Source organism: Scatophagus argus, chromosome 14 (genome assembly GCF_020382885.2).
Source record: "Scatophagus argus isolate fScaArg1 chromosome 14, fScaArg1.pri, whole genome shotgun sequence".
In the NCBI taxonomy this organism is placed as follows: domain Eukaryota; kingdom Metazoa; phylum Chordata; class Actinopteri; family Scatophagidae; genus Scatophagus; species Scatophagus argus.
Window position 1 is genome coordinate 23,157,751 of NC_058506.1, and position 20,194 is coordinate 23,177,944.

Consider the following 20,194-nt stretch of genomic DNA (forward strand, 5'->3'; position numbering starts at 1 on the left):
ATATTTCTCTTCTGTATTGGCTTCTCTAAACTGGGTGCCTGTAAAATTCACCAGAGCCTTTAGGTAGCAAACTCCCTTATTATACAATCATCTTCTGGCTTCGGTCCAGGAGAAAGACACCCTCTCTACGTTCAAGAATAGACTTAAAACCTACCTTTTTGATAGAGCTTATAGTTAGGGCTTGAAGAGTTTGGTCTCAACCTGCTCTATTTGGAAAGTGTCATGAGATAACTTTTGGTGTAATTTGGTGCTGTATTAATAAAATTAACTTGACTAGCCTGCTGCTGTGTTTCCTGTATGCAAATTTAATTTGGGGGGACATTTTCATGGGATTTCTAGATTAAAATTCAAGTCAAACTTTAATCCACCAGTTTTATGTCCTGCTAGCAACCTACCTGCTCGCAAAGAGATGACAGCAGCTACGGGTCGCTTGCTAGATAATATGGTTACCTGACATCAATTGTTATTTTTCATAGCATACTGTTTGCCTTTAACCTCCTCCATGTCTGTTCCAAAGTCTGGGCGTGAACATGACCACTTGTTGATCCTTTGTGTAATAATAAGAGAGCTCCTTACAGGCAGCAGTTCAGTGGTAGCTGATCCCGTCACCATTAGTGCCCAGTGCTAAAGTTAGCAGCATATTATATGATCTGGATAAACAGCATATCAGGCTGGCTAGTGTTGAAAACTAATATTCAAATGCTTGCTAACTAAGATAGCAACAGATACAGGAGCACTATTATGATAACAGCTAGCATGCTAGCTAAAATAACAAACCTTTTTAGTGAAGCTCTGATGTGTTGTAACAGCAGTCACATAAAGAGGACATTTTGGTAGTTTTTTTTGTTTTTTGTTTTTTGTTTTTTGCAGCAGGGTTTTGTTTATGACAAATGTCCTAACCCCTCAGGGGTCCCTACCTCTGCTACTTGCATGTTTGCCATTGTGTTGCTGTGTTTGGTTACAGTCACAGACCTGACTGTGTGTGCAAACTCTGTATTTACTGGATGAATCAGAGCTGATGATGATGATGATGATGGAGTGAACGGAGCAGAAAGGTTGGAGGTAGAGGAGGAGGGACCGATGTGGTCACTGTACTCGCTAAGCCTCAGATAACGAGAGGCAGAGTGAGAAGGAGGAGAAAGTGAGACGTTTAAAGCTTCAGTTGTTTCTCTGGAGGAAAAGGTGAGTGATTTACTACCACATTTACATCATTCAGCATTTACTGATTAAAGGATAGTTTGTGAAAATATTGTCGATTCAGAACATTAAACAACAGCCATACTACTGAACACATTCAAGCTCAGCTCGCATATTTATATTCATTACCTTTGACTTTTTGGTTTCTCATTGAAAATGAGTTTGTAAATGAGTATGTAACATTTTGTGTTGTGAAGAGTATAACATCCTTGATTGTTTTGTCTAAACTGTTATGATTTATTAACAGAAACACTTTGATAGAAGAGTTAGTAAAAAAAAAAAACAACAATAGAATAAAGTATTAATTTGACAGATATTTAGCAGAAACTGTACAAAAGATCTCAGAGCAGAGCCGTCAACTCTCTATTCTGTATTTAAAACATTTTTAACTCTCCGTGTGTGTTCTATTCAGGGCAAACAGCTAGGAGCTGCACTTTGAGCACCTCCTCCTCTTCCTCTGCAGTCCTGTATTGGGTTTCATTCCTGCAGTTCTGACTGAATGAATGCTGATCAATTATTTACAGGGAAGCTGAAGGTCAGGAGAGAAACCTCAAGAGACCCTTCAGCCCTGAAACAGACACTTCTGAGCCACAACTCCACCCACAAGACCTGAGGAGACAAGAACAAGAGGACAGTCGAGACAAGGATGACAACTGAAGGTAGGATCAAACCCTCTGATTCAGATCACATTGACGTTCTGAATGTGAAATACTGGCACCTAATTGGCCAAGCAGTTGTTATGCTTAATTCACGCTGTTTTAATTCAGATTTAGTTGAGTCTTTGCAATTTAATTGCATTGAACTGGTCTAACCAGACAGATTTCCAGCTGAGGTACACCAGCAGGTACAAATCCAGCTTGGACATCTCTGGTGTAAATATATGCACAAGTGGCCAGTTGACCCACTGCCATCTCAATCCTCTGTCCCATTAACAGCTCTGTTGGACAGCATATGAGCAAATGCACTGATGATATTTAACTGAGGAGGAGGAGGCTGCTGTGTGTAATAGTGATGTGCAGATTGCAGGGTTGGGCAGGTGGGTTATAAAAGCTACGTTCTGATTAACAACAGGTGGGCTGCAAACCGGTGACATAATGAATCTTCATATGAGTAAAACATTAATTTGATGGCCAGCAGCATAAACGATAAGTTGATCTCTCCATGAAGAGACGGTGTGAGCGTTAATGCACAGCAGCTTAGCTTCGCTGGTCATCTAAAGCTCCTGACTCACAGACAGGATTTGATGTTAATTCATGTTCTGTGTTCTTCTGCACATCCAAAAGCTCATAATCTGACCAGGTTCAAACAGTTAAACCAACAGTGTGACTAACTACACCTCATTTTAAGAGGGATGGATGCAAGCCATGCCAGCAGCTCTACGAGGTCTTACATGGGCACATCAGTGTGTTACCATGCTAACATTAACTATTTAGTAGTAAAAACAAATTCCAACTGAGGTTGGTGGGAATGTAGTTTTGCAGGTGTTTGGTGAGCATGCATGTATTTAGATGTATTAAAGTGTGGTCCGAAAATTATTTTTTTGTGGGTTGATAAAAAAGTCCATTAATGACTTAAATCATAAAACTGTAACCTACACTTCAGGAACTCAAATTCCACCCACCAAAAATGTATAGCATATCCTACTTCCTCATCATGTGCTTTTCTGTCTACCACTACAGCGCTTTCCTGACCATCCATGTCTTTATATCAGTCCTCAGCTTTGCCTTGTATGATTCCGATGAAGGGTTTTAACTTGAGGTAAAGCTGACCTGACTCTGAACACTCAGGCACAGTTCCTGCTCTACTCTGTAGTGACAGCACAGTCTTTTGCACAAGAGTCACAGTCTTCTTGAAAAATGAATTGTTCCAGCAGTGACTTTATTTGACACTTTTGTTCCACAGCATGAGCTTGAATTTAAATCCAGAACGAAAAGCCTCAATACACCACATACCTGCCATACTAGAAGGCTACGTGAATGCAGGAAGGTTTCCGGAAAGCTTAGTTAATGATTGAGGAGCTAATTGAGCGAAACATGCCTTCATCAGCAAAATGCTGGTGGTACATTCTGAACAGACCTTTTCAAACTAATGACAGTGTTTTCTTTACCCTCTTTATCACAGGTACTATGTCCACATGACCAGTGAATGGATCAGTGAATGGCCAACAGACAGAGATTAGATTAGATTAGATTAGATTAGACAGACACACAGACTGACTGACAGACACACACACACACAGACAGGCAGACAGATGAGAGGCAGGACTAATGAATAAAATGTCCATTAGTGACCAGCGTTGAGTCCAGTGAAGAAGCTGAGATGACGCCTGAAGAACCTGCACTGATCCAGCTCTGCCAGAAGTAGCCTTCAACATGGGACTAAGCCAAGCCTCCAACCTCACTCCAGACATCAGTTTGGCGGCAGCTGTAGTGGCAGCAATCAGTCATACCAACACATCGGGCATTTTGCCCACGTCGTCCCTCCCTCCATCATCCTGCAGCATTGATGAGTCCTACAAATACGTCTTCCTGCCTGTGTGTTACTCACTGACATTCCTCTTCAGTCTCACTCTCAACTCCGTGGTGTTGCTGCGCTCCTGCCGTCACCATGATGGTTGTTGTGGCGGTGGCGGGCGACGCTGGAACACCTCACTTATCTACATGGTGAACCTGGCCACCACCGATCTGATGTATGGTCTGTCGCTGCCCTTCCTAGTGGCAAGCTACATGCTGAGGGACCGCTGGGTGTTTGGGGACTTCATGTGCCGCCTTGTTCGCTTCCTCTTCTATTTTAACCTTTACTGCTCCATCTTCTTCCTCACCTGCATCTCTGTGCACAGGTAGGAAGCTCCAGAGGGTGAACACAGGTGCTTTTAGCTGATTCTTCTTCTGGTGGTTAAATGTCAGTCGCAAAAAAGACATGCTGCTTTGCTTTGTCTTGCTTTGGGAATTTTACTTCATTGGGTAAAGAACAAAATGTGAAGAAATAACAGTGTTGACATTATATCAATGACGTTATGCCCATGTATGGTGTATCTACTGAAGTTAGCATCCTAACTAGCTAGCCACGACCTGCCCCGTCTGTAATACCACTTTGTACCTCTGGAGGGAGATCTATACAAGATGAGAGTTCCCTGAGTTTCACAAAGCTTTCTTAGAGTTTAGTGTAAAACAAATCATAAATCATCAATAAATAACCATAAAACCATCTTGAATTGTCCAGTAATGTGAACACTCAAAAGTCATTAACGCGGGAATCTTTCCTATCCATACCATCAATACTGTATGATGTAAACGCAGTATAAATGTGACATGTCCCCAGTGAAAAGTCATAGTCCTCATGAGCAGTTGAAATGTGGAAGACAGAATCAGAATTCCTTTATTTATAATCAGTAATCAATAATATGATTATTTATAATCAGAAAGACACTGAAACAAAGAATCTGCATTGTCTCAGTATCTCGGTTAAACTTGTTCGAACAGGAATTTTTTGAACATAACCTAGAATGTGGATGATGAGTGATGTTCTACTACTGTAGGTACTGTCAACAACTTACACATTAGAACTGATAAAGACCCTTTTCCATCCATTCTTCACATGTTTGTTCTTGTACTTTTGGTTTTGAAAAGACTAAAAAAGGCAGAACATTTCAAACTCGTTGTTCACAGAGTGTCTGTTGCTTATTATCCTGATTTTTAAGCTGTGGTCAGATTAGAGTAGATAAGTTCAGATTCAACTTTATATCACTATGCAGAGGTGCAAAGCCAATGAAATGCAGTCACTGTTTGAGTTTATCAAACAGTTCCTTTGGCCAAAATATCTCCTCAGTTCTCCTTGAAAACTCAGAAAGTATAGGTGCTTTAAAAATCTCCTCAGCTCACACTCATAACTGGAGACAAGTTTCCTATATGCCAGATGTTTCCAGATCTTACCAAAAGGTCTGTTGTCATGTCAAAGAAGTCCAAACTCGGTCTTTCTAGAGATTCTGTCTGAACCTTTGCGGTCATCTTGGGGGTCTGCTTATATACTTCCCTGGCAACGTTAATTTTTGACTATTCCTTTCATGTGCTTTTTGAACTTTGACTTGCTTAATGTATCACAGCTACACATGCTAACAAGGCTAATTCAGCAAGCTGACTCTCCTGACCTTTGAGCCAATCAAGATCTGATGTAATGTTTGGAAAAGGGCAGAGTTAGCTGATTGGATTGACTTCAGAGCTGAGTGAGCTGGGTTTAAGTTCACACCAAGTTTCCTTCTTCTGTGTTCACATTTTATCACACAAACCTACAATCTATATGCAGCTCACTGGCGACAAAACATCAGTATGGACATTAAGATTCAGGCTGGAAAGTCAACAACAGGCTTAAACAAAGAATGGACTGTTGGACAGCTTTTCATTCAACTAAAAACATGAACAAGATGCATTTTAGAGGCGGCACCGTAGACAGACACAAATTCACTCCTGCTGATGTGGACTGAGGCAGGAGGAAGAGCAGGGACACCAGAGGAACAGTTCCCATTTAACACTGAATGTACTGTCTCAGAGTGACGAAAGCTGTGAAACCACACATGATGAAAAGCAGTAATCAAATATTTAAAAGTAAGAGGTGTGAAGTCAGAATCCTGGTGACTAAGAAGAAGAACTTCTTTGTGAGCGGATGAGTATCTAAGATCCGAGTATTAACAGATCTCTGCTCAGCCTCTTCATCCACGGTGACGTGTGCAGCTGACATTTACCGTTAGTGCATGCAGTCATAAATGTTTCCTTTGGATAATTTTGTGTCTGTCTACCTTAAACAAACTGAAGGCAGAAAGTACCTTTACATGAATATTGGAAAATGATCCTCAAGGCACCTCATGATTATTCTTTTAAAAGCCTCTTTTTTCTTTACTCTGTCTCCAAAATGGTAGAGAAAATTCAGTTTCTGAATGTGATAAAACCTTTTGTTGTAGTCTGGAGTCTGTGTGTGTGAATATACTGAGCTCAAAATAAGCAGAAAAACCCTCAACTGAGCACCTGAGATTATTAAAGTGTCCGAAGTATTTTTTAGTTTTTAAATGGTGGATTGGAAGTGACCTCTGGGTGTCTGTCTGCAGGTACCTGGGGATCTGCCATCCAATGAGGACCATCACCCTGGAGAGCAAGCGGGTGGTGAAGGGGACCTGTGCATTGGTGTGGGTGGTGGTGTTCGTCCTCACTTGCCCCATCTTCAGGTTTGCCCAGACAGGATATGTTCGTCGAGGAGGCAGTGGGGTTGTCGAGCCTGGGGGGGCAAGGCAAGGTGGGAACAATAGTGGATCTCAGTTGGAAGACCAGGAGGGATACGTGAACTGCTGGGATGATGCCATCGACAAGGAGTTTGCCGACTACGTCCCCTACGGCATCGTCCTCCATCTGCTGGGCTTTTTTGTGCCCTTTGTCATCATTGCCTGGTGTTACTCTCAGGTGGTCAGGACAATATTCCAGACCCTGCGCTCCGCTCCCAGTTCAATAGAGGGCGGAGAGGATGGACCAGTGGGAGATGGAGCAGCAGAAGGAGTTAGAGAGCGGGAGAGAACCTCAGTCTCCATTTCTGGATCACAGTATTCACACTATATCCGTCGGCGACGGAAATCCATTAAGACCATTCTGACCATCACGCTTCTGTTTGCACTCTGTTTCCTGCCTTTCCATGTGACCCGAACGGTGTTCCTGCTTCTGAGGCGGGGGCAGCTCGGTGGTTGCAATGTTATGAAGACCGTTTCCATCTGCTACAAGGTCACCCGGCCGCTCGCCTCATGTAATGCCTGGCTCAATGCCCTCCTCTACTTCCTGACAGGGGATAAGGGTGCCTCCTGCTGCTGGCCAGCAGAACGTACTGTCCGCAGAGATCATTGGAATGGCTCCCTTTGGTGGCCACTGAAGATTCTGAAAAGAGAGGTAGTGGGTGAAGAGGACCAGGAGGCGGCCGAGAAGGTTGAAAGGGACGCGCACAATGAAAATGAGTCCAAGTCTTCAAGAGTCATCTTCTAGATGGTTTAGGTCCTGGTTTCTTAAAAACTGAAAATGACTGGTGAGGCAGCAGGAAAACCTTCAGTAGTTCAACACAAAGCTACTCAGTAACACTGGATCTTCCATCTAAATTCAGAGAAAGTTTTAAATGAACCTCCAGAAAATCTGCCAAAGAAAATGTGATTTAACAGACGTTTGAAACCCTTAAAAGAGCTCCAGTCAAATGAGGGAAAGCATTATGAAAATTATACACTTGTGAGTTTCATGTAGGAACACTAACACACATCCATCACATTGTGTTGCATTTTGCTTCCATCCAAACTTTTCCACCCCAGCCAAACCTTTTTTATACTTTCAAGTATACATAAATTAGAAAATGTGCATTTTGATGGGAATGCACTGAATGATAGTAAACAATGCTTAATAAATGTTGGCTTACCGGAGTCAAATTCCTTGTTTGTACACACAAACTTGGCCAATAAAGCTGATTCTGATTCTTAACACCAAATCTGAAAAATTAAAAAAAGTCGATAAGAAATGCTTGACACTAATACAGCACAAACTGAAGACATGCTGACAGTCTATGAAACAGGAAGTTTGTGAAAAAGAAAAAACTGTGGAGTCTGACAACATTTATTGAAATCAGCTGCCTTCAACAATCACGACTAATTCACCAAATGCTCACATTAAATTTATTTTGCAATCAGAACGATTGAATTATTGTCTTCATGTCCTCAGAATACTGAACTGTGGCCTTCAACGAATTTCCTGAAATTAAAATCCCCTTTTGTCCCTGACGCTCTCAGTGTGAAGCACTTTGATTTGACATGCATGTATTAAGATTTTGGATTGAGATACGTGGACGTCTTCATGCTTTTAGGTGTGTCAGCGTTATTGAAAGCGGCTCATCCATCCATCCATCCATTTTCTATACCGCTTATCCGTCAGGGTCGCGGGGGAGCTGGAGCCTATCCCAGCTGACTACAGGCGAGAGGCGGGGTTCACCCTGGACTGGTCGCCAGTCAATCACAGGGCCAACACACAAAGACAAACAACCACACACTCTCACACTCACACCTAGGGGGCAATTTAGAGTAGCCAATTAACCTAATGTGCATGTTTTTGGTATTGTGGGAGGAAGCCGGAGAACCCGGAGAAAACCCATGCAGGCACATGGAGAACATGCAAACTCCACATAGAAGGGCCCAGACCGGGATTCGAACCTGGAACCCTCTTGCTATGAGGCGACAGTGCTAACCACTGCACCTGAAAGTGGCTCAATGAAGCAAAATGAAATGACACGGTTTGCAGACTGCATACGATGTCCCATGATGGACACTATTTTCCCACAGTGCAAAGTGTATTATTTTGGTTTGGTTTTCTACTGGCCCTTAAACCAGACTCTGACACTTGGGGATGGATTTGACTGAGAGGTTTGTGTCTTTTTCTCATGTTAGTCCTGGAACATGTTGTTAATAACACGTCATGTTACCAAGCTGCTCTGCGGTCTGCAACACGCTCAGGTTTCCTGTCACTCATTTTGACGATTAACTGGATTAAAGTCTGTTGGTGATGTCAGCTGTCTGTGTGTTCATGGTTTAATGTGTTCGCTTGTCATCAGAGCACATTTCTTTTGATCCACAACTCTTAATTCACACATTTCCATCTAAGTTAGACATTTTTCACAGTCTCGTTAATGGGCCAAAACTATTCAGACATCTGAATGTCAGTCTGCTGTCTGCTGTAAACACACAAATAATCCTTTGAAAATCTTTTATAACAAGAATTTATTGAAATCAGTGAAGCAGATCAGAATAAGTGACAAATTCAGGACAGTCAGAACACAGCCAGTCACCATTTAATCAACATTCAATCAACAGCAGATAATCAATACTGTGAGGTGACGGACAGAAGACAGTTAGCAGTGAGGTGTGTCCATTGGTCAAGTTTTAGTAAAAGCTGCTTTATGTCAGAAGAGATTAGTTACTACGATCATCATCAATCTCTATATCTCTACAAGTTCTATCATATTTATAAAATGTCCTACACTGTGTTATATTGTGGCGTTTTTTAAAATTTTCTGTTAAATCTGTCATCATCAGTTGATCAGCTCCCACTCGGTGTCACTAATCAGCCTATAGTTGAGTCTGCGATATTCTTGGGGGTGTATTCTTCGCTGTCGCCAAACCTCTTCGTACAGGCTGCGAGTGACCGGCGGCAGCGGTGGGAAGCCAGCGATATGAGCCAGCGTCTGGCAGTAGTCCCACTGATCCTGCTGTATCATCAGCAGGTGGCGCTGCTGGACCCCCCGCTCCAACTTCTCCTGCAGCTCTTGCCGGACCTCGTGCTCCATCTGGGCCACAGGCGGCAAAGTGACTGAGCCGTCCAACACGGCCAGGGCAAACTGGACCTGCAGAGACCAGACAGGAGAGCGTCACTTGGATGTCACTGATCTGAGATTATCTCAGCTCATCTTATTAACGAGCAACACCGACACCCACCGTGAAACTGAACACTCACCTTCTTAATTATTTCACATTTACACTCAGAAGCTCGCAGAATAAAAACCACAAGACAGACAAACATCTGATAGAAAAGAGACTTAAAATGGTGAAAAAATGGTGGCTTGGATTAACCCCAACACCCATCCAGTCGAAGCCCTCCTTTCAGTTTTTTGATGTTTGAGCGGCAGTGAAGCTAAAGGCAGCATCACCGTATTCAGGCTGGTGTTCCACAGGGCTTGACCGTTGGTCCCCTCCCATTACATGACAGACAAATCAATGCAGCTCTGCGTCAAATCTCTGCTTTGGATAACTACAACTCTTCTCATCACCACCCAGCTGCTGCAAGAAAAGCTGATCCCGGTCGAGCTTGTGATGACACTTACAGGACTGACTGTAATGACACCAGCTCTGTGTTTAAAGGACTTGTTTCCTCGGGATTCACTTTTTTCTTGATGTTTTTTAATTTAGATTTTTTGTGGAATGTAAATGTATTTGGTATTGTTTTGGATTTCTCTCTTCCTCGTTCTGTGTTCTCCCGCCTGTAAAACACTTTTTACCTTCTGATTTGTTAAATTTGCTTCAGTTCAGCTCACCTGACAGTTGAAGGTGGGGAAGGGGCAGATCATCTTGCAGATGCTAATGAAGAATAGTGAGGGGAAGGCTGGGGGCATCAGGAAGCGGTACAGCGGAGACACCAGATGGTCCTGGATCTCCAGACCCAGCTGAGCCCCATCCAGGAACGGAAAACTGAAGTTGTAGCCCGTGCAGAACATCAGAATATCAGCTGTGTCCACCGACCCGTCCTGGAAGAGGTCGTCTACATTTTAACATGTGGTTCAGTATTGTTTGTATGCAGAGCAGATGCAATAAAAGAAAGCAGGTCTAACCCAAACCCTGACAGATGTGCAGGAACAATCAGATCAGAGGAGTGATTTCAGAGAATTCCTTAGTTTTCTAGTGTTTATGTGTGTTCATGTATTTTCTGTAAGGTTCAAACAAAATTCCAAACCTGTTGAACGTGTTGTGAACAGAACATCATGTTAATCAGGAAGTCAAAGTGAAATTAATGTAAAATTCATCAACCAGGCATCAAATCAGTCAGGATTAACACAGGTGGAGGTGGAGGTGGATGGGTACAGATGGAGGTGGATGGGTACAGATGGAGGTGGATGGATACAGGTGGAGGTGTATGGGTACAGATGGGGGCGGAGGTGGACGGGTACAGGTGGAGGACGATGGGTACAGGTGGGGGTGGAGGTGGACAGGTGGAGGTGGAGGTGGATGGGTACAGATGGAGGTGGATGGGTACAGATGGAGGTGGATGGATACAGGTGGAGGTGTATGGGTACAGATGGGGGCGGAGGTGGACGGGTACAGGTGGAGGACGATGGGTACAGGTGGGGGTGGAGGTGGACAGGTGGAGGTGGAGGTGGATGGGTACAGATGGAGGTGGACGGGTACAGGTGGAGGTGGATCGGTACAGACGGAGATGGAGGGGTACAGGTGGAGGTGGACGGGTACAGGTAGAGGTGGACGGGTACAGGTGGAGATGAAAGGGTACAGGTGGAGGTGGATAAACAGGTATGGATGCTGTGAAAGTCATTCGTGTTGAGTCCACACAACCAAACAGGGTCAGACTTAATGCAGATCAGTGCTAATCTGACGGCAACCTGAAAGCGAAGACTGCCATCCTGGTCGACCGCCACCACTGGACTGGACTGTCGAATGCCAGGAGGAAGAGGAAAGGTGAAACGAGGAAGTCCGTGACTCAGAGTCACCTGGAGAGAAGAGACAATGTCAGAAAAAAATACACTGAAATCTGTCTCTTCTGTTGGCCTCTTTAACAAAGTGACACCTGCAAGAATTGCCTACAGGTGGCGCTACAGCAACACGTCTATTAGGTATCACTGGCTAGGGGGGGCACGCCTGCTCATCACAGTGCCCACATGACCAGTCGACCTAAGCTGCCTGTCTCTCTGGGCCATGTGTGTGTCTCCATGTGTGTGTGTGTGTGCATGTGGAGGGCCCAGTGGTTGGAAGGGGGATTCAAACCCAGAACCTTCATATTGCTGCCCGACATTAAAAACACATCTAAATGGTCCTGGTCCTGAGCCTGTCCAGACTGGGGTGTTCTCTACTGGCTGTTCTGTCAGTGATCTCGTTTTTCTGTAGGTCTCATTACTATCTGCTACGAAAGCAGAGAGGAGAGAGGAGTGAGGATGAGAACTGTCTGAGTCCTGATTTGAAAAATCAGGCGACTGAACTAAAAGGTTTGGTGTCAGGCGACATCGTCAGCGAGGTCGTCTGACACACCAGCTGTTACCTGAGCACCAACTTTGGCCAGCTCGATGGAGATGTCCAGTCCTGAAGCCTTGGCTCCCAGGACCACCACTGACTGACCCGAGAACGGCTCTGCGTACCTGTAGTCATGACTGTGGAGCACCTTTCCTACAAGCAGACAGCACTGACGTGAGCTTCATCAGAGCAGAGGCAGACAGGTTAGCTTAGCTTAGCACAAAGACTGGAAGCAGAGGGAAACTGTTAGTCTAACTGAACACTATCTTACCAACAAGCTGTGAGTTAAGTTATACTAAGCTAGGCTAAAGCTGATGAAGTTCTGGTCGAAATGTTGTGCACTGATTCTTAGTTTATTCAGTTGTGTCCAGTTTGTCTTTGGCTTTCAAGTCAGTTTCACGACATCACAGCAGTGACCACACAAGAATCAGACAAACTATGAACAGGAAGTGAAAATGACTAATGGCAGCAGGAACACATGAATCCTGGAGTCCACTGGTCCTGCTCAGATTTTTCTGGGACAGAAGCAGTCCTGAACAGGAAGTAGTTCTGATCAGACAGGACTGACTGGACCTTCTTCACCGTACTGACGTCACACAGGAATCAAACATGAAGCACTCGTTTCTACATACAGCAGCTACATAGTCAAAGGTCAGTCAGAATGTCTGACTGGTCAGCATACGTGCACTGTACCTGTAAAGTTCTCTATCCCAGGTACGTCTGGGACGTGAGGGTTTGAGTAGTGCCTTCAAAACACACAGAGAACAAACATTACAACATACAAACAAACACCTGTGTTTATCTGTAGCAACAGGAAGTAATGACTGTAAAACACGACGAGACCGCCTCACCCCGAGCAGATGAAGACAGAGTCAAAGCACTCGGTCTTTTGACAACCTGATGAGTCAGATGATATCACTTCCCACACTGTCTTTGTCTCCTGCTCTTTGGTTGTCATGACAACAGGCATCACTTTTTCCACAGCTGTGTTGAACTGCCACAGGGAAGCAGAAGAGAAGAAGAAGAGTTTGACTGTCAGAGTGAGTTTGTTGAGCCTCATCATGACAGCTCCTCCCCCCAGCGAGGGTGACTCACCCTGATGTGGGGCCGGATGTTGTGGCTCTGACAGTACCTGTCCAGGTACCTCTGAACCTCCTGGTGGGGCAGAAAGCTCTTCAGGTGGTTCTCAAAGGGGAAATCTGGGAACATCATCACCTCCTTAGGCAGGTTGGTTCTGTTGGAGGAAGAGGATCAGGTCCGGCTAATACATTGATTGTTCGGTAGTGAGACATGTGGTCCCACTGAGCCAGAGGACAAAGTGTCTCCTTCACAGAGTTTGTTCAGTCCAACCAACAGTCCAAAGCTCAACATGATCACAAACACATTGAGAGGAAAAGCTTCACATCCAGCACACGTTTTTACAGGAGAAAACACCGAACGCATCATCAATACAGCTGATCAGGTACTGACTCGTGGACTGATGGTTCAGCTGTGCTGTGTGAACTGCTGGGGAGTTTCATTTAGTCTTTACTCTACAAGTGTTAGTGTGTAAAGTCAGCTGTCAGACAAAAGTTGTACTGAGCTAAAAAAAAAATACTCCCTCTGCAGGTGCTGGAGTACACACTGAAGGTACCTGGCACGTACCTGAGGTCTCGGTACATGCTGCTGTGTATCGGCTGGCCGTTGTCGTACGTCCCGACTCGTTCGTCGTAACACCAGGTGCCGCCGATGTTGTCGGTGAGCTCGAACACCACCGGGGGGGCGAAGGTATTCAGACGGGACAGGATGTGTCTCGCTGCACAGAGTCCCGCCGCTCCGGCACCGACCACCGCCACCCGCTGCAGCATCTTGGACATCCTGACAGGAAGAAAGTGGCTGATAAACAGGACAGCTGTGTCCAGGTGTCCCCCCTCTGTCCACAGAGACAGAGAGACAGACGGCTGTCCCTGCTCACCCAGCAGGCTACACGCACGTTTCGTGTAACTCATCATGTGGGCAGTCAGCAGTTACCAAATGCAGTTAAAAAGTACAACATCTCCCTCTAAATTGCAGTACAAGTATAAAAATCACCCCACACCTGTACTTCAGTGGAGTAATGGAGTCACTACAACCAACAACCTGCAGGTTGCTGCATGTCAAAATACACGCAGTCCTACAAGAAGTACACACACACACACAAATGAGAAAGTCAGAGATGTGTGTGTGTGTGTGTGTGTGTCAGTCTCCCTGCAGCCCCGACACACACAATCTGCTCACTTCACGCTGAATGAAAACTCACAGCACACAGAGTCCACACATTTGATCTCAACGGGAAGAAAAACTCACCTGAGGTCTCGTTAGCGGCTGAAATGCAGTCTGATTAAATCCTGCCGCATCATCACTTAAATACTATGAGGTCAGCGAATGTGGCGACCTTGAACAGCCGCCGTTTAACCCATTAACGACCAACGACTCTGCACTAACTTGAAGCTCAAACATTTGAACCAACTGACCGTTAAACTTTACTGAGCTGTCAGTCACCTGCTGTCATCACAAAATAACCAACACCTGATCCTGATCCTGATCCTGATCCTGATCCTGAGTCCAAAAACACATCTGAACATCCAGCAGACTTGAGAAGAGACAGAAAACAGAAAAGAGAAAACAGAGAAGATCACAAAGTTCAACCAAAACTTTCCACTCAGATTACGTGATGACCTCTGCTCCACACTCACACACACTCACATACACACTTTCTCTCTCACACACACTCACATACACACTTTCTCTCTCACACACACTCACACACACACTCACATACACACACACTCACATACACACTTTCTCTCTCACACACACTCACATACACACACACTCACATACACACACACACTCACATACACACTTTCTCTCTCACACACACTCACATACACACACACACTCACATACACACTTTCTCTCTCACACACACTCACATACACACACACTCACATACACACTTTCTCTCTCACACACACTCACATACACACACACTCACATACACACACACACTCACATACACACTTTCTCTCTCACACACACTCACATACACACACACACTCACATACACACTTTCTCTCTCACACACACTCACATACACACACACACTCACATACACACTTTCTCTCTCACACACACTCACACACACACTCACATACACACTTTCTCTCTCACACACACTCACATACACACACACTCACATACACACACACACTCACATACACACTTTCTCTCTCTCACACACACACACTGAAACCTTTAATGATATAATTTAAGTAGGTATTTAGTTTGATTTGCAGTCAGCCCTCGACACCCACATCCTTGTCTCCTCTGTCCTCCATCCTTTCCTCTGTCCTCTGTCCTGTCAGCACTTTCACAGTCTGGAGGTTCAATAAAAACGTCTCTGTCTCTGATGTGTCCTTATCAGTCCAGTCACCTCCTGGGAAGCAAAACGTTTCTAAGAATCAGATTATCTCATTTACAGCATGTCTTCTGATGTGCCGCCATTAACACAGACAGGGAGACAGACGGGGAGACATACAGGTAAAAAGACAGGGAGACAGAAGGAGAGACAGTGTCAAACTGCACTACATATTTAATAAAACAAACAGCAACTGCATTTCATAGGCCAAAGACAAGCATCTGTTTTTAACCTCTCAGAGTGTGTGACTCATTTGAAGACGGCTGGTGCATCCGGGGACAAGTGCTGCGTCCACAGATGGAGACAGCTGTCAGTGGCTCAGATTGTGTGCGTGTGCGTGTGCGCGGGGGGGGGGGGACACTGTGGAAAATGTCCACTCAATGTGAATACTGGACCAGCTTTTCATTTGAGTCCATACTGAGAGTTCAGGCGTCACAGTCTACATCTAAACGATGAAAATCAGAACTAGTCAAACCACAACAAGAGGACGTGAAGACAAACGTTGTGACCTCACGCTTTGACCCGGACATCACAGCGGATGAATTCGGCTCGGTTCGGCTTCAAGCTGCCCTAACGGAAATCACAGCCTCTGTACAATGAGTTGCTGTTAGCTAGCAGCGGGTCAGAGTAAAACAAACTCGATTCGGATCAGTTCGGAGTTTTACCGTCGACTCCGTCGGTCGTGGAGACCAGCACCCAGCGTCCACTCAGCAGCGAGGGTCACGTGACAGGCCGGTAATACGTCGGGAGCAGCCGCTGGGGTCCAGGAGGTAACCTCCTCCCCGGGGCCTTCACAATAAAAGCACTTCAAAATTTAAAATGAATAAAAAATAGTAGTCAAAACTGTCCCGTCGATCCGCACTTTATAATGAAGATTTTTTAAATTTTATTTTGGCTGCAGTTATTTCTAAAAACATGACTCATTACATAAACACTGAAATAATCGTTTTAATGAAATGATACATTTTAACGTATTAAGAGCTGAATACGTAATGAATTTCCCCTCAGGGATAAATAAAGGAATTCTGATCCTGATTCTGATGGGTAATCAGCAAACACATTTACAAATACAGACTTGAGTTTTCTTTAACTCCAAATGTTAAAGAGTCAGTTCAAAGGAGGAAACGAAATGAGTTTGTTATCGTCGGAGTTAAATATTGTGGATCACTTTTTAGCATTCTGTTTGCTCATGAGGCTCTCAGATGATAACCAATAAGATAACCCATAACGTAACATTGTTATACTTTACAGAAGTTCATCTCCCGAGCACCAAAGGCTGAGATGTACACTAAAACTGGAAGACGTGAAGTCAAAGGAAGCACTTTGGCTTTGTATTATCAGCTCTATTGATTGGCTGTTTGTTATCTACTGATAACCGCTCAGTCTCATCAACTATAATTTACTGTCCAGATATGTGTTGTGCTTTACTGCTTCACATTTCAGTCTGCAGCTGCTGCGCGACCACCTCAGAAACACAAACATTTAACACTGAGGTTGACACAACAAAGTTCTCTGATCCTTTATTTGTTACCAGTGAGCTTAAGAACATCTGATCAGAACGTTCAGTCACAGTTCCACTCTTGAAATCCATCACAGGACGTTCAAAAGAGGCCAGAGGGACCGTCACTAAACTAAGCAGTATCATTAACTCCATACATTGACCTGTCGCCATGACGAACGGTTTGTCCACCGTAGAGCGCTGACGTGTCCCACCCAGCACCTCCTGGTCCCAGGTCTTCACTAACCACAACACCACAAAACTGCATCATGTTTTTAAACTCTCAAGCATCAAAAGTCCAGAATGAGTCGAACTCCTCCCCCAGTGACATCATCACTTGGTGGCGGCGTTCCCGTGCGGCGGCGGCTGCTGCTGCGGCTGCTGTTGCTCGGCCAGTGCCTGCTGCAACCGAGTCCGCTTCCTGGAGTAGTGCTGCCAGTGCAGCAGCTGCTGCTCGTCGATGAACTTGGCACACTGAGCGTTGACCAACTCCTTCCTGAAGTGTTCGTACTGCAGCAGCTCGAGCATGTGGAGACAGTGAGGATACCTGGCGGAGAGGAGAGGAGAGGAGAGGAGGAGGGGGGAAGAGGAGAAGAGGGAAGCAGAGGAGATGAGGGAAGGGGGAGGAGAGGAGAGAAGGATGAGAGGAGAGGAGGAGAGGAGAGGACAGGAGATGAGAGGAGACGGGAGGAGGGGGGAGGAGACTAACATCTTCCATGGTGGATGACTCGACATTTGGTGTGTGTGTCAGCAGGATGTTGTATCAGTAAACTGTGTGAGTGTTTGTGGTGGTGAAGGATCATGTGATTGGTGACATACTTGAGGAACTTGGCGTACTCAGGCTCCTTCCAGTACAGCAGGTACTTCAGGTAGTTGATGAAGGGTCGTTCCCTCAGGACGCCTCTCTGAGCCAAAACTGAACACACAAACAAACAAACAGGAAGTCAGGCTCAGCAGACAAGACGGTTCTGTTTGACACAAAGCCTCTAAATCAGTAACAGAGTCACACTTTGTCTAAAGCGTCATGTTGGGACAGTAAACAGTGAAGCTGATCACTTCTATCATATCTGCATATTTTATGGTCATTCTGTATACACTTCTTTTTTATTGTTTTTATTTTATTTTTAATTCTAGCTTATTTGTTACTTATCTGTTTCTAGCTTTAATGCTACTCTAGTAGCACATTGTGCACTGTCTTGTTATTTGTTCTGCTGCTGTAACAACTTAATTTCCCTCCGGGGATCAATAAAGTCTTATTTTATCTTGTCTCACCTCTGAAGAGGCTGACAAGAGAAAACATTTTCACAGCCTTTTCAACTGGAACCACTGGACTCCTTAGAACTCAGCTCAGAGGAAATCATTTTGCTCCTCCTTCAGACAAGGTTCTCTGCAAGCACAGAAACCTTGAGTGACTGAACAGGAACCAGAGCCAGAAGGACCAAGTGGCTCAGTCCGATTCTTAAATTGCTGTCTCACAGAACAGATTATAAAGTGTGACTGCTTGTGTATAAATCACTCTACAGCACAGCAGGTTCTTAGATCTTTAGGAAGCAGTGGAGTTGAGCCTCAAGTCAGAACCAAACAGGATGAAGCTGCTTTTCAAGAATTTCCTTTCAGGGATAAATAAAGGAATTCTGATTCTGATTCTTTTAGCTGACAGGGAACCAACTTCCAGATGATCTGAAATGTTCCCCCATCTTCAGCTACAGTGTGAACTGAAGCTCTGCTGTTCCCTCTGACTGAACTTGGGGTAACCTAACCTAGTTGTTTTTATTTCTTTAAATGGATTTAAATGTGAATGACTTAATTGCCTGTGTAAAGCGCTTTGCGTATGAAATGTGCGGCCTTAAAAATGAAACAGCCGACGTGAATTCAAGCAGCAGAAACTCTTAAAGAACCACTACAGTTAGCTGGGAGTGAAGCTGCTGGCAGCCCTTCACGTGTGCAGGCTGATGAAGAGACAAACTGACACTGGAGGGGACGTCTCACTCACAGTTCAGGTAGTTTGGGTTGGCCAGGCACTGGACGAACTCCAGCTCTGACTGGAACCGGTTCCTGGCCTGCTCCTCTGGACCAGGAAACACAACACAGATTTAAAATGATATTCTGAAACAAGGTATGATTCGGTGTGAAGACGTGACAGAAATTTAGGACATGTGAATCATTATTTCACTAAATCAGGTCAGAAAAGAAGATCCCACACGTCTTCCTCAGTGTCACAGTTCATCAATAACACTAATGCTTCATTCCCTTTTGTTTTTCTCACCTTTGTAAAAGAAGTTCAGAGACATAAAAATGTTTTCTTCGTCGTGTAAACAACTGAATACCTGAACGAACTTTAGTCCTTCACTGATTTCACATCAGTCTTGGGTCATAATAAATACGACTGTCCTTAACACGATCATCTCTGCTGTAGTTTGAGCACTCACTTTTGTACTACCTCCAGAGCCATATTTATTTTACTTATCTTATTTTATTTTATTCTATTATTATGTTACTCGTTCTTACGTTTTATGTATGCACTGATCACTAAGACAAATTCCTAGTAATGTGAAATCTCTTCACTTATACGGCAATAAAGACAATTCTGATTCTGATTCTGACGGTATGCTAACAAGCTAACCCTAGCGAGTCATGTAATTACTTTAGCGGCTACAAACCTGTTTCCATGAGGACAGATGAAGCCTTGAAAACAGCAGAAAGGCAATGTCTAGATGACAACGTTAGCTGTTCGACTGACACACAGACAAAGTTTCTCGGCGTTAGTCTTTGTTGCTATTTAATCACAGTCGCAAAGAGTGCGAAACCATATTTGCCGCAAATCAGTGCTATTTCCGTCATTTTCCGTCGGTTTACGGTAGCTGTCGTTCATTTTCTGAACACCAGAGGGAGACATTTCACAAGAAGCTCCCGACCGAGTGAGACACGGAGCAAGAGACAGATGGAGCCAACTTATTTTGAAAGTAATCTGAGTGAGACCTCTGCAGCCGCAGCTGTGAGACGAGCTGCACAGGAAAGCGCAAAGTTAAGTCCACTAAATGTCCTTGTGTTTGTCACGAACGGGCTCAGATTTTTACTGGACGTGTCTGACAACATTATGGAAAGGATCCCATCAGAGAGAAACCTTTTGGTTTGAGGACAGGATCCTTGTTATTTAAGACAAGACAACTTGTCTTAAATAAATAAGCGTTGGGTGACGTATTGCGTATTACGTCACTTCCTGTTCTTGCACTACTCATTCACTTGCTAGCGTTTGGTGTTCGGTGGT

General features: G+C 44.5%; 3 protein-coding genes across 6 annotated transcripts; 1 reads left to right on the plus strand and 2 right to left on the minus strand.

Moving 5' to 3' along the window:
* Positions 1-468: 468 nt before the first annotated feature.
* On the plus strand, positions 469-8,161 carry LOC124071165 (P2Y purinoceptor 3-like). Of its 2 annotated transcripts, XM_046411645.1 has the most exons (4): positions 469-1,182; positions 1,722-1,856; positions 3,319-4,036; positions 6,296-8,161. In XM_046411645.1, the coding sequence occupies exons 3-4, from the start codon at positions 3,570-3,572 to the stop codon at positions 7,209-7,211; spliced, it is 1,383 nt and encodes a 460-aa protein (XP_046267601.1). In that variant the 5' UTR covers positions 469-1,182; positions 1,722-1,856; positions 3,319-3,569; the 3' UTR covers positions 7,212-8,161. The 2 variants fall into 2 exon arrangements, with proteins under 2 accessions (XP_046267601.1, XP_046267600.1); XM_046411644.1 differs by lacking the exon at positions 469-1,182 and having other exon boundaries at positions 1,496-4,036.
* A 1,102-nt stretch (positions 8,162-9,263) lies between these two features.
* LOC124070870 (flavin-containing monooxygenase FMO GS-OX4) lies at positions 9,264-16,233 on the minus strand. Of its 3 annotated transcripts, none has more exons than XM_046411170.1 (9): positions 16,094-16,233; positions 13,634-13,846; positions 13,085-13,223; positions 12,841-12,983; positions 12,683-12,735; positions 12,018-12,142; positions 11,365-11,472; positions 10,288-10,497; positions 9,264-9,600 (listed from the first exon to the last, which is right to left on the minus strand). In XM_046411170.1, the coding sequence occupies exons 2-9, from the start codon at positions 13,843-13,845 to the stop codon at positions 9,289-9,291; spliced, it is 1,302 nt and encodes a 433-aa protein (XP_046267126.1). In that variant the 5' UTR covers position 13,846; positions 16,094-16,233; the 3' UTR covers positions 9,264-9,288. The 3 variants fall into 3 exon arrangements, with proteins under 3 accessions (XP_046267126.1, XP_046267127.1, XP_046267128.1); XM_046411171.1 differs by lacking the exon at positions 16,094-16,233 and adding an exon at positions 14,315-14,565; XM_046411172.1 differs by lacking the exon at positions 16,094-16,233 and adding an exon at positions 14,067-14,190.
* Positions 16,234-16,925: 692 nt separating this feature from the next.
* Positions 16,926-19,764, minus strand: med31 (mediator complex subunit 31). The gene is made up of 4 exons (XM_046411173.1): positions 19,587-19,764; positions 18,920-18,994; positions 17,746-17,842; positions 16,926-17,473 (listed from the first exon to the last, which is right to left on the minus strand). Exons 1-4 carry the CDS (start codon positions 19,594-19,596, stop codon positions 17,260-17,262), a joined length of 396 nt encoding a protein of 131 aa, XP_046267129.1. The 5' UTR covers positions 19,597-19,764; the 3' UTR covers positions 16,926-17,259.
* Positions 19,765-20,194: the final 430 nt, after the last annotated feature.